The sequence below is a fragment of the Pleurodeles waltl genome, chromosome 7 (assembly GCF_031143425.1).
Source record: "Pleurodeles waltl isolate 20211129_DDA chromosome 7, aPleWal1.hap1.20221129, whole genome shotgun sequence".
NCBI lineage: Eukaryota > Metazoa > Chordata > Amphibia > Caudata > Salamandridae > Pleurodeles > Pleurodeles waltl.
In genome coordinates this window covers 812,367,803-812,384,485 of record NC_090446.1, presented here as the reverse complement: position 1 = coordinate 812,384,485, position 16,683 = coordinate 812,367,803, and the positions used below count along the sequence as shown (strand labels likewise).

Below are 16,683 nucleotides of genomic sequence, written 5' to 3'. Positions count from 1 at the left end.
AATGTAATCACAGTGGGTTATGAGAATCAGAAAGTGAAAAATAAACATAGAGGCTTTCTATGACAGCCACACATAACAAAGCTATTCTTACCTTCTTGGTCGCGATTTCTGCAGGTTAACTATTGGCAACGTTATGAGGGCGACAAATGTTAATGTTTTAAAATTATTCTAATAAATACCACTCAATGCAATGATATAACTAACGGACTGGAGTGGAGCCTTTCCACAATAAAAAAAACACATTTAAAAAAAATGTTGAAGTCTTTATTATATATCTATAAGACGACTGTTGTATGTTTTACATATCTAATATTTTGATGGCTTGCTGGGTTTGCGCTCCGGCTGTTAGATCAAAACCAGATCCTGGGCGCCTCTCTGTCCTCGCCTTGTTATGCTCTGGCTTGCTCACCTCTATTTGTAAAATCGGTAGTCGGACTAACAGACGTTACTTAAATAGCTGTAGCAATCAGCACAAACTTGTGGCAATAAAAATTAAAGAGAAGTCAGTACAATTTTCGTCAAGGCAGTTGGCTTTCCCGTGATGGTATCGGATAAAACCATGCTGGTACAACTTTGCATGAATTGTTGGCTGTGCCTCTCTGTTACCTTATTTACGGTAATCACCTGCATGACGTAACTGCTCCAGCAACATCAGCGATCAGAAGCCAAACAAGCCGGCGGAGACTAAGCGAGGGAGAGAGAGAGCCTGGAGCTCCCGGAACAGCGCGCGGCCACTGACACGCAGCGCCAGCACAGGCAGCCAACCCCGGCAAGCGACCCGTGCTGAGAAGCCACCCTGCCCGCGGCTGCTGTCTGACCCTGCTCGGCATCCATAGCGAGCCACAAGGGAGAAGAAAAGATCCGAGGACACAAAGGATCAGAGTTTGGCTGACGCTTATGGTGGCCAAGGAAGGAGGAGGATTAAAGAGGGATAATCATGGAGGATCTAAAAACACTCACGATCAGAGAAAGGCGATGAAGAACAAGGGGAAAATTAAAGAAAAAAAGAGGAAGAAAGTAGTGGTCTGAGCTCGGAAGCGGGGGTCGCCGTGCCTGTAAGAGCAGCGCCACCCAGAAAGCTCCGGCCAGAGATCCTCCACTCTGTGGATGCTTCTGGCTAGAGCTCACTGCACGGCTCACCTGTGGCGAGGAGCCATGCTGGCAGGCCCATCCACGCACTGAAGCTGCCTCTGTAAGCACGGGGTCGGTAGGAGTACCTCACTACCGAATAGGTTCTTCGTGTTACCGTGGAACTATGACACTTAAAAACTTTTCCTCGAGTGGTGTTTGGGCTTTCCAAAAGTGACGATTCCTACATTGCGCATTTGGAAGCACCCAGGGAACCAGGGTTTGTCGCGTCCTCGTTTAAGCAGTCCATCGATTGTGGACAGTGTATGGTTGCAGTCCTAGGTGCTATACGAGTATCCCATACAGAGGCACTAAACTTCCTCTTTGATGGAGACTTTTGTGATGACACTAAACGCTGCACCCTTTCTTTGAGGTGGCGTGGAAGGGGCGCGCCCCCTCCGCTTCCCTGGTACAGTTCCCCCACTTCCAATTTTTTCACCAAGAGGAACATTTTGGGAGCTTTATGGGGAATATCGTCCAGTGGTGGAGATGCCGCGGAAGGAGCTGCCTTTGCCCGAGGGTTGGGAAGAAGCCGTGGACTTTGACGGGAAGGTGTACTACGTCGACCACACCAGCAAAACCACCAGCTGGATCGACCCGAGAGACAGGTATGAAGAAATACCGGTTCCCGGCCATTATCGGGTAGTGGGAGGCGGGGTGTTTTCCGCTGTGCTTTCGCTTGGCAACCAAGTTCGCATTCAAACAGCCCCAGGATCTGTTGAGTCGTGAGCGTCATAAAGGCTCTTAATGTTGTAATTATTAGTTTTTAACAAACAACACATAAGAACCTCCGGCCTGCGCGTGCACGGGTCTTTGTGCACTTTTACTGTACTACTCCCCTACCGCGACAACTCGCATCTTAGTTAACTGGAAAGCCCAGGCTCAGTTTACGTGTTGTCTTGTGATGGGAAAGTAGGCGTCACTCGAACCCTAAACTGTGCTCCTAGGGTCAGCAGCATGGGTTATTAGTGGGGCTTTTTGGCTGCATGACCTGCGTTAATATGCCCCGACTTGCACTGTGGACCCCAATCTTTGTGGTCAGTTGCTATAAAGACAAGTAGTCCACGGCCTGGGGTTGTCCTGTCTATATTCCGTAGAAGCACAATAATTGTACAGAAGAAAAGGACTGCTCCCCCTTCAGTACTTCCCATGTCCTACCTTCTGTTTACTCACTTACGTTTCACGGTATTCAGTTCTGCACATGCCTCAAGGTGTCTGGTTTCGGACGCCAGTAGCGTAGAAATAGAGCCTCAATATTGTTTAATTGACTGAATTATGCAAGAAACAATCAATTCGACAAGAAAAGTGGCATTGTACATAAGGTAAACCGGGCAGTAGTCAGAAGTTTGTATAGACAATACATTGTGAAAAGTGCATTTGAACACTAAAACAACTAGATATGGGCATATCGATCATTAAACATAATAGACCAACTTGTAATAGATATTTGTGTGTGTATGTATATATATATATATATATGATTTGAATGGAGGGGATTTAGGCCACTTACTAGCTTTGCTAGGTTAATTTGCCTTGCCACAGCAGCTGTATTATCCTGGATCGTTTGTCAATAACAGCCAACACTTCATAAAAGCACCCCCAAAGGCTCGCTTGCCGCAAATACAGGCAAACTATGTAATTGTCTAGCACAGTGGTTCCCAACCTTTTGACTTCTGTGGACCCCCACTTTATCATTACTGGAGCCCGGGGACCCCCACTGAATCTTTATTGGAATCCAGGGACCACTCTCTCCCCCAACTGAGTCATTACTGAAAAGTGGGGATCTAATCTGTTAATATTATTTAATTGTCTAAACAGTTGCGGACTCCCCTGAGGAGGCTTCGTGGACCCCCAGGGGTCCCCAGACCACAGGTTAGGAACCACTGTTCTAACACAAGCTGGTTACATGTGTTTCCAGTGTTGAGGAGAAATCAAAATAAAATGGAAAAAAGTTGGGCATGCAAACTGCATTGTTTGTCTAGGGTGCTCGTTGCTGATATCTATTCCAAGGCTGGTCATTTTGCATCCAAGCATTTACAGAAAGATATTAGTTGTCAGACATGAATTATAAAACATATGCTTGTGTATTGCCACCCATCTTATCTATGCATACTCTTTTAGACCCTGCTGCTGAATGTGCATAAACCTCCTCAGATGTCATTCCCACACTTTTGCTTATGCTCTCAGTCATATAGTATTCCCACCATATGTTTACAGAAATGAGCAGTCATTAGCTGCAAAGTAAATAATTAATGGAAATCAGCATTTACTTTAAGTATGGGCCCAAGTCGAGGTTATTTCTGTTTTCTTTGCTTATACATGTTGCTGGTAAAAAAAATAGTGAGATGACAAAAAACAAACCTGTCACATGAATAGCCTGCATTCAAGATAACATACTAAATAAAGGTAATATGTTGTGGCACTCTCCTGATGTTTACTCCCCTGTTGTGGGACACTGAAGTGCTTGCCTGCAGGGACAGCAGGCAATGTCATCTATGGTGTGTGTTCAGAAGGGTGTTGTCTTTGTTTTTGATCTTGTATAGGAAGTGTTTCCATGCTGTGTGTGATGACCACTGAGGTGTGGTTATTGTAAGATGGGATGCAGTGCTTAGCAGTGTGGTGGATTAAGAGGTTTGAGGGGTAAACACATCAATTAAGGGTTTCAGATCATTGGCAGGTTTCAAATGCTCTGCAGGTCCCTTGATGGAAATCTAGCTGCTGACCACTCTGGGATGTCCAACCTGATATTTTGTTTAACATTTTTGGTCCAGAGCAAGCATGATTGAAGAAAGAAATGGTGAAGATAATCTTCTGAGATGGGCTTTGTTACTATCTTCAAATATCTGAATGTCATTGTGAGTTGTCCAGAAGCGGTCAAAGTATGGAGCTAGTTGGGACATGCAGTGGTGGACTAGATTAGAGCCACGTTACTGTCCAGCAGTATGCCGCAGAACTCTTCAGGTATTTTATGTCTGTTCAGTTGGTGATGGTTTGTGTATTGATCCATATAGTACTGGGTAATGGGCAAGACCTATGCCAGATATGCAATTGTGAGGGATTAAACGGTGTAAGGCAGTTATTGTGCATCCTGCATGGGCTACAGGTGGTTCCTGAATGCTGTGTGTTATGGTATTAGTGTGGGCCAGGGGTTATATGTGAATTGACATTGCTTATTACAACCCAAGCTAGCTATAGGACAGCCCTTATTAATTTACCTGGATAAAAAACGGTATGTGCTGGTTGGGCTGTTGCATATCTGTGGGCTGTAAACTGTAGAATGCGTTTGATGGTGCAATTATCTTTCTGGGTTCTGCCCCAGAGTTGTGGGTTGATGTGAGTATCTTGGAAATAGCCATGTTTTCAATTGTCTTTTGAAGTGTATATGCTCTCGAATGCTTCAAATCTTGGCTGGTAATGAATACCAGTGCTTGGTGGCTTGTACTGAGCAAGCAATGCCTCTCCTGGATTTTTGTTTTGTTTAGTTATAGTTAGGTGGTATGATGATCTGTTGTTCAAGCCTGGAGCACAGTGTCCTGTTTTGTTTGTGTTGCATTAATTGAACCAGTAGGAATAGCTGTGCTCCTCATTGATTGGGTAGCTCTCTGAAAAATGCAGAATCATTCAGTCATGCACTTGCAAAGCGTGGCTTATCACCCATGGGGTCTCCAGGTTCTGTTGTGGGCATGCTGATCACTCGAAAAGCCAGGTTTTGAGATCTTTGAACTGCTTTAACGAGGCGGCCTGGATGAGGTTGAGCGGGAGTGTGTTCCGTGTCCGCGGTGTGAGGTAAGAGAAGGATCTGCCACCAGCTGTGCTCTTCCTGATTCTGGTGATGGCGGCGAGGGTGAGTTGGGAGGATTAGACTTGCCTGGCGAGGGTGGAGAAAGTCAGGCAGTGGTTAAGGTAGTCCGGTCCGATGTTGTGCAGTGCCTTGTAGGTGTGTGTCAGTAGCTTGAAAATGATGTTTGTCGACCAGTAGCCAGTGAAAGTCTCTGAGATGGGTAGAGATGTAGCTGTGGCGGAGTATGTCCAGGATGAGTCTGGCTGCTGCGTTCTGGGTTCCCTGTAGTCTTGCTTGTAGCTTCTTTGTGATGCTGGCATAGAGTGCATTGCCAGAGTCCAATTTGCTGCTGACAAAAGTGTGGGTGACCATCCTTCTTGTCTCAGTGAGGATCCACTTGAAGATCTTTTGAAGGACTTGCAGAATGTGGAAGCACAACGCTGACATAGCATTGACTTGACGGGTCATGGAAAGAGTGGAGTCCAGGATGATTCCCAGGTTGCGCGTGTGGACGATGGGGGTATTACTTAGGGCAGTTGGCCACCAGGAGTCATCCCAGGTGGAGGGTGTGGAGCAGAGTACGAGGATCTCAGTCTTGTCCAAGTTGACTTTGAGGCAGCTGGTTTCCGTCCAAGCGGCGACTGCTCTCATTCCATCGTGGACATTTCTCTTGGCTGTTAATGTGTCATTGGTCAGGGAGAGTATCAGTTAGGTGTTGTCTGTGTATGAGAAGTTTTTTAGGCTATGCTGCCTGCCGATTTTAGCACGCAGAGCCATATAGATGTTTAAGAGGGTCGGGCTTAGTGAGGATCGCTGAGGTACTTCGCAGCAGGTTTCTTTGGTTTTCGAGGTGAACTGTGGGAGTCTGACACTCTGGATTCTTCCGGTGCGGAAGGATTGAATCCATTCTAGTGCTTTGCCGTGGATGCCAGCACTGGGAGTCTGGTGCAAAGGGTGGAGTGTGAGACTGTGTGGGAAACGGTGGAGATGTCGAGGAGGATGAGGATGAGGATGGCAGTGTCTCCGTGGTCCAGTATGGCACGGATGTTGTTGGTGGCTGCAAGGAGGGCTGTGATTGCTTCTGAATCCGGACTGGGAGGGTTCTAGGATGTGATTCAACTCGAGGAATTCCATGAGATACATGTTGATGGCCTTTTCTCTTACCTTGGCTAGCAAGGGGGGGTAGAGAGATAGGTCTGTAATTCTTCATCTCCCTTGGACCTGTGGAGAGTTTCTTAAGGAGCGGATGGATCTCTGTGCTTCCAGTCGAGTGGTAAGGTGGTGGTTTCAGTAGAATGGTTGATAGTCCGGCAGAGCTCTGGTGCGATGGTGGTGCTGGCCAAGTTGAAGATGTGATATGTGCACGGGTCTGAGTATGCCCCTGAATGGATGGAGTTCATGAGTTTCCAGTGTCTTCTGTGGAGATAGGGGTCCAATAGTTAAGGGTCTGGTGCAGCGTGGGGGTCCGTGATGATGCTGGTGGGCGCAGGTTTTGGTTCTTGAATCCTTCGTATATGTCCGGGATTTTCCGGTGGAAAAAGGTAGCAAGGTTGTCGCAGAGGTCTTGAGAGAGGTGGATGTCTGAGGTGTGTGATCTGGGGTTTGTGAATTCCTTGACTATGGTGAATAGCTCCTTGCTGTTGTGGTCGTTGGTGCTAAAGTGTTGTTGGGTGGCATCTTTCCTGGAGGCTGTGATGCACTGGCTGTGCATGGTGACTGCGTCTTTGTAGGCTGTGTAGTCTGCGGTTGCTTTGCTGTTTCTCTGTTTTCACTCCAGTCGTCTGCAGGTGCATTTTGACTCTTGGAGCTCTGTTGTGAACCAGCTAGGTTTCTTACAGTGCTGGTTTCTGGTGGGTTTTCTGAGGGGAGCTATGGGGTTATCGCATTCTACGACCCAGCGGTGCAGGTTGAGTGCTGAGTCGTTTGCTGCATCCTTTGGGAGGGAGTGGCTGAGTGTGTAGATGAGTTGGGCTTGAGTAACTTTGTTCCAGTATCTGCCGGGGGTGGGGGCCTGGTGGCGTGCAGTGGTCTTCGTGAAAGCGAAGTGGATGCATCGATGGTAGATACAATGGTGTTCTGAGATATGAGGGATGGTGATGTTGTTTCCTGCTGAGAGGAAGGGGTTCAGGGTGTCTCCTGCTGGGTGAGTGGGGAGGTTTACTAGTTGCTTGAGACTAAGGTGGCAAAGTTGTCCAGGAGAATTGTGCTGTTTGGGTCATCCTAGTTATCAAGTTGATAGTTGAGGCCGCCGAGAAGGATGTAGTTGGTGGAGGTGAGTGCATGGGGGCAACGAGGTCGGCAATGGTTTTGCTGATCTGGGGCCGGGCCCGGGCAGTCAGTAGACGAGTGTGTCATGAAAAGAGTTGTTTGGGTTGGTCTGAATTTGGAAGTGTAGGTTTTCAAGGGTAGTTGACTGGTTCTGCATCTCAGTCGTGGTCGATAGGTGGATGGTGTTCCTGTAGACTATGGCAATGCCTCCTCCTGGTCGATTGACTCAGTCACCGCCATTCATTCACAAAAGACAATGTCGAGAGCTGAGGTGGGAATGACCCCAGCCTCTGTGAGGAAGGTGACGTCAGGGGCGATCGAGTCGAGGAGGTCCCAGACTTCTACTGTGTGGTTGGCTAGGTAGTGGGTGTTGAGGAGTATGCACTTGAGGTGTCCGTATGGGCTATGGGCGGGGTGGTGTGGCGTGCAGAGGCAGGTGAGGGAGTAGAAGGGGCAGGACAATGGTCCATGAGTATTCTTCGGGTCAGCTCAGTGGCAGGCTGAGGCTATTCGAGGGTTGAGGGTGTGTGGAGCATTGGTGCGGGAACCAGCGTCTGTGATGCTGGGTGCGGTCCAAGTGCGTATGGGCGCAGACGGGGTGCCTTCGGCGCGCCAGCGGCACGCCCGCTCGCAGTATTGCAGCAGCCATCATTAAGAAGTGGAGGGAGGTGGTAGGGGCTGGTCAGTTGGGAGGGCGGGAATGTGATTCGCAGGGAGCGGGCGGGGCGGCAGCAGGGACAGAGTGCAGGAAAATTGCAAACAGTAACAGCAGCAGAGTGCAAAGAGAGGAAATACAGACATAAAGAGTAATTAAAATGAAAAGGCAAGAAAGACAGAGGCAGGAAGATACAGATGGCCACTAGGCCACCAGTGTTAAAGTGCAGGTGGAGGTGGGCCTCAATCTCAGACCCGGCAAGCTCTTGGAGGTATCAGCGGCCACAGCAGGTGAAGCTGTGTGGGAGGGTGCGAGCAGACGCTGACCAAAGGGTCAGTGAAGTTTCCCCTCACTGTGCAGCGGGCGCTGTTAAGAAGGGGAGGGAGGAGCCAGTCAGCTGAGAGACGGGAGTGCAGAGAACCCTGAACATTGTTGTTCTAGTCAAAAGTAGCCAGTGGAGTGATTGCAGGACTGGAGTCAAGCGTCCTGTTTGGTGAGGATAGTGAAGGAGTCTTGAGGCAGCATTTTGAATTGCTTGTATTTTGTGTATGATGAATATGGGCAAGTATAGACTGCTGGCATAGTCAAGCCTGGAGATTGAGTGTGAGGATAGCTTGTAGATTTTGTTGGCATCTAAGGCATTGCAAGATGCAAAACTGTGGTTTATTTGTCTATAAGGCACTATGTATGACATTGATGACGTGGTATCAGGAATAGGTAATGATGATAAATTCTGAAACGTGGGCCAACAGACAGCATCAGAATAAGATTCTCTGAAGCAGAATTTGAAGACAATGTTGCTTTTTAAAACTGAAAGTGTCACAGTCTTAAGGGGGTAGCCCTTTTAATGCAATTCCATACTTATGTGCCACGTTTTAGGGCCTTCCTAAGTTGCAAGGTAATGCTGGGGTGGAGATGGTGAATAATAAAACTGCTGGGTGACTTTTTCCCGTTGGTGCTCTATTACCTCTTGATTAGGAGCTCCTCACGTCAGAGTTGGGGACGCAGTAAATCTGAAAAACATGTGATATATCAGATTTTCCTTGCTTGTGTTTTCCCAGGGACCTGGTGCTTGTTGCAAACAAAAAATACTATTGGTCAGTGTTAAATTTGCACACTACTTTTAATTGCGAGACGGGTGCAAAACTCAATATTCCTCCCAAGTATTTTTACCTTACAACCCAGAATCTGGGACACTGTCCTTTCTCACATCGAGTTGCTGCTCATTTATACAGATTTGGAACTTTCTGATCATAAAAGGAGAGCGATTTATTTTCAGTGGGAACTGCAGTGAAATGCATTCTGTCGTGTGAACGATACTTTGTTCCTTGGGAAAGCTCTCAGTTTCTCTGAATGAATGGGTGAGTGACCACTATTATACGATGCAGCCCTACAACAGGACGTATCTAACTAAGGTCTCTTCTACTGCATTTCAAAAGAGGCCACATTTAAAATGTATCATGCCTGTGTGACAGGGGAGCTGCATCTCTTTGTTAAAGCTTTAGTCATATAGCAGTAAATATACAGGAAAACTGAGGTCGCGTGTTTTAAGAACACAAGTCGGAAAAGGTAATCGTACCGCCTTTTCTGCTGAGCACATGAGTGGTGCAACCCAAGCGAGGGCCATAGATTACTTGATGCTTCAGCTGCCTTTGCTTTTTAGGGTCGAACCTGTGTATCGCTTGCGAGACGCTGTAGTAGTTAGAAAAGGGCTCGGAGCCCCACCCGTGTCATGTCAGTGACTTTCATTGGTTCGTGGCCTTGCCTTTTAAAATGTGCTTGTTTTGGTATGGGAGGAATATTGCTTAAGCCATAAGGAAACTGTAAAGCTCGGGACATTCTAAGTACACAAAAATAAAGCATTTTAAAAAATAGACACCCGACATGCAGGCCCGGTCTCTTCTATGAAATTTTCTGCGATGAAAGATGGCGATCAGGGGCCAGAAAAGAGATTCTCAGGACAGAGCCCTAGACATTTGAGTTACTTTGGCCTTGTTATGTTATATGCAATCGAGATACACATTTCTCCTGGTATTATGGGAATGGTTTTGGAATCTAGGCTTTGCGTGCAATGCGGTTTTGGGATTCTTGTTGGCACAGCCAAGGTGCGTATGGCTTTGAGTTGACGTCAGCTTCATTGGATGCTGTGGTGTTGGAGTAGACTAAAGTGTTGTGGATTATGTTTGGTAGCGGACAGATGTATCCTGTTTTTAGGTCAGACACAGAGGTTTCTATATTATTGGACCGATGAGAGCAATGGTGTCTGCACTGGCAACAAGATGGATTTCCCCAAATCCGGGATGTTGAGCCTATTCAGTCACACCCTTCTAGATTCTGGCAATGAAGTGGGGAAAAGCAGAACTACGCTTACCAGAATGCAGAGCAGTGTGAGATGAAAAAACACAGGACTGGCTAAAGATCCCATAACAAATATTGCTGCGTAGGTCTTTATTGCATTTACATGTTCCAAACTTATGAAACATGCTTTTCTGATGTGAAATACCACTCTGTCGTTTTCAGGAGTTGGTGAAAGAGAAGTGCCTTTCTAAAATCAAAATGCACACCCCTAACTCATTAGGCAGTGAACGTGGAAATAAGCTAGGCTTTCTGTACTTTGTGGTTAAGTGCTCGTAAAACCTGCTTGTAACTGTTTAGTAAAAACTAAGCAAATAAAACCAAATTGCTTAAAAAATCTAAGTTGTCAAACCATCCTGCCAGCATGCCTTTTAGACAGCAGTTGAGATTTACTAATGCAAATATAAATAAAAAACGACAAGCGATGGATCAATCTTCGAAAAATGAAATGACTTCTTATGTGAGTCATACATAATACTAAAACACAGAGCGAATTCACACATATATATTACAATTCATCCCCCACTTAGCCCTAGTCGAGTCTGCAGTGTTAACTATTGTTTAGATTTTTTTTGTGCCCCTCTGGTAGTCACAGGCACGTTTGTCTGGGGTAGTGTGTGGCAAGGAATTTTTTTAACTCGTCCTGTTCTGCGCGAAGCGCACCCCAGTCCTGGAGCAAGGCCAGGGAAACCTGTCTTCTCCACCTGTGCATGTTGTGGGCGTTGCAATTCGCAGAAGGCTGCAATTAGCTGATCTGGTAGATATTATTCTGGGTAAACAAGCAGCAGTGCGTTGGTAGCAGCGGTGGGCGTCGCATTGTGTCTGGATGCATTAATAAGGAATATTTGTCCGGGGGTCTCGTGTCGCCTTGGACTTTGAGCCAAGAGGACTTTCCATGCTGAGATTTGTAGGCTTACGAGTTACAAAGGGAACAATACAAAAGCGGGACACGCTCCACATGCTGTTGACTAAATTCTTTCATGAAAGCGAAGGTTTGTTTGCAAACTTGACATTAGATTCTGTAGTGCAAACGTAAACACACCAGTTAGCAATGTGTTGCCAAAAATGCTATACCTCAGAACGTGTAAATGATGCAGAGACTCTGTTTACTGTAATTACCTACAGAGTAGAAATAATAAACATGTTGCCACAAACATCACTTTCTGTCGATCGTTTTGTAAAAACACTACAGAAGAACGAAAAAGTAGTTCCTTGTCTCTTTCTTTAGGAAGCAGCTGTAATGTGTTTGAATAAAAACACAGGAAAAAAAAATATTGGTTAAATCCAGAAGTTAGAAAGTTGACAGAAACATTATTTTCTGTCAGTATATGGCATGATGAGAATTACCTCTGAGGAATTACTGCACTCATACTACAGGCTTTAGTAGTTGCCAGGTGATCCCATGTAGTGGCTGACTACTTCTGATGGTTCAGAAAAGACATCGTATTTAAGCGTTTATCGGAGGGGAGAGAGTCTAACCAATATATTATAAGAAATAACATGTCCTCTTCTATGCAGTAAGATGGTAACCTTGGTGTTCCATGACCTTATAAAGGAAATCCACCTTCAGTCTAGTTCCTCTTTATGGATACAGAACTGCTCAGTAACTTGCAATATCTCTATACTGTAAACCATATATGCATATATCTGCAGAAATACGTGGCATCAACATTTTGGTTTCCCTACCGGTTGCCGCTATTTTCTTAGGAATATTTGTATGTATTGTAGATCAGTTTCAAAGTCATCCTTTCTGGAAATGGATGTGCCGATCAACTTTGTGAACTGTAGTAAACAGGGCTCTGTCATCCTGGCTTGCTCAGGTTGGACATCTGTTAGTTGGTTCATAATTCCCTCGCGAAGATGCTCTAGTCCATTTTCTCAATGACTTGTCCCTCATGTTTTATTTTTCTAAATCTGTTGGGACAAGCCTTTCTCTTTGGTTTTAATTCCAGACACTCTGATGTTGATGACTTACTTAAAAAGAGCTGATAGTTAATGGATCATAGGATATGATTTTATGGAAACGGGCTTAGATTTCTCTATCTCTGAATATTCTCAGCTTCTTGTTAAGATTCCAACCACACCAGCACAGAGTATTTATCTTAAATTGCAGATGCTAAGAGAACATAGGTTTTTGTGGCCAATTAGAGGTGCCTTGCCTAGCAAATCTGCTTCTCAGTTTCTTGTTGTAGCACTATATACATTGTTTCTCCTGCTTTGTCCTTGATGATTGACCCCCCCCCCTCTGATTGACCATCCTGAAACCTATCTTGTGCTGCAGCAACCTTCCTGTAGTGTTTTTCCATAAATGTAGCTCCTTTTCCTCTGAGCCAGCTGTCAGCATGTCTGCTCTGTTGGGGGAAGGGGAGAGGTACCTAAATATTTATTTTCTGAATATGTTGGACACTTTTGACCCAAGTTCTACACCATCCAGTGGAAAGATGTGCATCACATGAACGTGTTGCAGAAAAGATTGACTGTGTGGTATTCACATGTCTCTTAGGTGTACATGATGCTAAATCGGGAAAGGGATTAAATTCCCCCCAATTGATCTGGACTTACCATATTGTAAGGTATGCAGATGCATTGTGACTGAGTGAAATCTTTCTCTTTCCTTTTGGAAGAGCATCATATACTTGTACTTTAAGATACTACTTAGCACAACAATTCCTGCCATAGTGGCAGATTAGCCATTAACATCCACACTGGTGGGCTTATAAACGTCCCATTTCTTTACAGCTGTTCGGAGCTATGGCAAAGTTCTAAGTATCCCACCGCTGAGCAAAACCCGATGATGGTCATAAACATAAACATTCCACAGCCTGTTGCAAAAGACATACTCATTATTGTACACTGAAATAATAAAATATATATACATATATATTTTAAAGCAGGGTATATTTTTGGGAGGGAAGTAAGGGATGTGGAAAGGGATTAATTTATTTTTGTCTAGAATCTTTGGGTGAGCAATGGAGACTTCATAACATCTCTCTCCGACTCGGTCATCTCTTTTGTCCATTCTTTTTTTTAGATCTGCTATAGAGACTACTTTATGCATTTTCCCCAACCTCGTATAGTAGAAAATAATAAATAAGGCCTTTATATTTAGCGGAACCCTGGGTCTTCCCTCTTCAACTATAGGTTTGTTGACCTGTCACTCACTTTTTTCTTCCACCCACCACTGCACACAGCATGGACCAGCCCTTGTCGGGTATTGTCATCTGCACTGTTAGTGATGGTACTTTTGTTTGATCACTTGCATGCCCTCCTTACAAGAAGTGCATTTCAGTGCCAAGGCTACCGGGCCTATGCTTTACCTTGCTAAGGTTATTTTCATTCTATTCTTTATCGTTTTACATTTTTAGGACTCATCCATGTTGGTTTAAACTATGTGTTCAGATGTGTAATTCATAACCAATAGTACCTTTTCGGGCACCAGTAAGAAATCTGTTTTCCTTTGTGCATTAAACTAAAATGGGTTTCTAAAGATGGTTTATGTACACCTGCCTGCTGCAAGGCCCATAACATTTTGTTGTAATACTATGTGATTAAATAAAACAAATTACTAATGTTTTTATTGCATGCACATGGCCGCCAAGCTTCAGGCGCCAGAAATGTTTCCTTTTCTTATTTTTGTGCCATGTGCTTGCAATAAAAAATAATCATCATAACAGCTTTCCAGGGCTAGAACTAATGTTTTTTTTTCCAATTAACGTTAACGTTATAGTGTATGCTGTGCCATCAGCCTGCCCTGTTGACACAATTTTCTTTCTTTTACTTTTCTGATCTAATGACCTACTCCCTTTCCCACCTATGTTTTAGTTCAGCATTATTTTATTTGCGATTTTGCTTTTAAGCTACCGCTAATTTTTGTGCCGAAAGTAACCATTAACAATGACAAATTCAAATGCTGTTGATATGTTTTTGCATCGCAATCGAATGAGAAGCAAAAATACTAACAGAATCTTGGTTTTGCTGAGAATGGAGAGTGGCACATCTCCCATCTGTGAAATCAAGAAGAGAAATTACATTTTTTTTCCCAGGCATATCCTGCCTTACTCTGACTTAAAATGTTGACGTTAATTTTTGCGTGCGTAATTTATACAAGAGTCGCAAAGCCAGTAATGTCCAAGTTACACACCTGGACAGTCACGGATCTACATTGTTTTTTTTATTTTTTATTAAGCAAGTATTGAATAACTGTACCACTGAAGCCTTTCAAGTGTCATAAAAAGATGGCACTTTTGCACCAAAAAATACTGTCATCGGATCCGATCAAGAACATGAAGGTAACGCTGTATGAATTCGACAAAGAAGTAGAAGCGTTCACATATGTATAGCAATGGGCTTGATTCACTTGCGGAACACCTTAGTTACGTAGATATGGACCTAGCAAAAGAAGGGTTAAAAGTGGCGCAAACCGTATTCATCCATCCAAACATCACATGCTTTCTGTAGAAAATGGAATATATCTTCGGTAGGGGATAAAGGAAGACAAACCTAGAAATATCAGTAACCTTTTATGATTTTTCTGCCTTTGTGTGTGCTTAAGTTAGGAAGACTGGAAACTTCACATGAACAGAGCTACTGAAATGGGAGGATGTCAGCTTCCCCTGTGAATTCCTTGCATTTTTGTGTGTACACTTCCACCATGCTACTAGACATGTATATCTAATTAGCAAGCATAGCTATTTCTCGATGAGCTGCAAGTTTTAACCCTCTTATATGTAGGTGTAACTTACTTGTTGAGAAAGTCCTTTGTAAATTTGGACGATAGGTGCACTGTAATTGGTATATATGATGATAGAGAATGTTTATGTATTGATGGAAAGCCATTGGGCGTGCAATGCCTTCACCCTTTAACTTCTGAATCGAAATTTACAGTATTATTTCCCGAGACCAAGATACGAGACAAAGGAGACATGTTTCTTTGGTTTGTGTGTATGTGTAGCATTTGCCTTTTGAAATGTTGTTTCTATTAAATCTGTTCCAGTGCATTTCACTTGTACTTTCTTTACGCTCATTTTTTCAGTCTGGGGTGCCCCTCACAACCCTCAAACCTTCACATCTTATCATCACTTCCTCTTTCAGAGACTTTTTTATTTTTCCTCTGACAGGAACAGTATACTTGCACTGCATCATTGACTCTATCTTGATGGAGTGTCCAGTCTGTGATTTACTGCAGATGAACTTGCTGGTTATGGCAATGCAGGTTTGCAAATACTCAGTTTTCCCTCATATTCGATCTAATGGTACAGACATGTCACATTTCCCCTATCCTGATAAGCCCGATGAGCCAAGAAGTCCAGCCTTTATACTGCAGGTCCTGTATTATAAAACTATTGCTTCTGTGATGCCACACATAATGTGCTTGAAGGAGGTTTCACCTTGTTCTGAAACAGGCTTCACCGACAAATAACTCGTGAGCTACTGGTAGCTCTCCAACTACCTATAAGTAGCTCACATCTGTGCAGCAGAACCTACTAATTCAGAAACTTTTGCATGGTTGAATTAACATTTGCTCACCAAAATTGATAATGTGTATTCAAGACCATATTGTGTGTGTATTCAAAATTCATATGTTGATGTGTACTGAAAAAAATGGCTCAATTTCGAATTTGTATTTTAAGCTCATCTTTGAGTGATAAAGCATGTGGCTTAGAGAAGACTTACAATTACGTCGATACTATGGCACTAAAGCTAGGATTGATATGTGTTACCTACGTAGAGGCATTCAAAATTGACAGGTTATTTTACATTACTGCTGGCACCCTTGCCTGATGCCCTGAGGTGATCACTGCTGCTAATGTTACCTATGATGACTCCTAATGTAATCTTGTCTGATGTGGTCACTATACAACCCTACCAATATCAATAACTCGGGATGATTTTCATTGAACTTAAATATCTCTTTTTAAAGAAAATGTTGGAGATCCCTCATTTAAAATGTAAATGCCCCTACAGTGGATTTAAATTTGGAGACTGGAATATCATTGTAACACCCAAGTCAATTGATTAAGGCCATACAGACAAGCCCCACCAACTTGTTGGGTAGTTCTTGTTTGTTTTATTTCTCATCAGCTTCCTGCAAGGCATTACCATTGTGTCTTATTTGGCTACATCCTTCTGAAAAAGGCTCTAATTGGGGACCTACCACCTCTGGACGTCACTATTTTCCTCTGCTGTGATTGCTGGGCCTTTGTTCTTAACCTGCCCCCAAGCACCTTCAAGAGGCAAACTTACTATTATAACTGGCCTTGCATAGGCACAGCCAAAATCCACATCAAAACCAGAAATTTCAGTTTGTGTATTTGATCAATGATTTCCATGTATTTTTCAGAACAAAAATGATTATACAAAATGCCAGCTGGTGTCCTCGGCTTATAGTTATCCATGTGGGCCAACTCCACATTTTTAAGATCTAGGTTGACATGTCTCTTCATGAGCCTTTCGCCAATGGCAAGCTGTGCAAAGACCGGTTGGATTCCTTTTCATT

General features: G+C 44.1%; 1 protein-coding gene across 1 annotated transcript in view; it reads left to right on the top strand.

Annotated features, from left to right (window-relative positions):
* Positions 1-667: 667 nt before the first annotated feature.
* WWC1 (WW and C2 domain containing 1) overlaps positions 668-16,683 on the top strand; it is a 347,981-nt gene continuing 331,965 nt past the window's right edge. Inside the window, exon 1 of the mRNA XM_069199350.1 lies at positions 668-1,736. Within this exon, the coding sequence (XP_069055451.1) occupies positions 1,618-1,736 (119 nt within the window). The 5' untranslated portion in view covers positions 668-1,617. The remainder of the gene's footprint in view (positions 1,737-16,683) is intronic.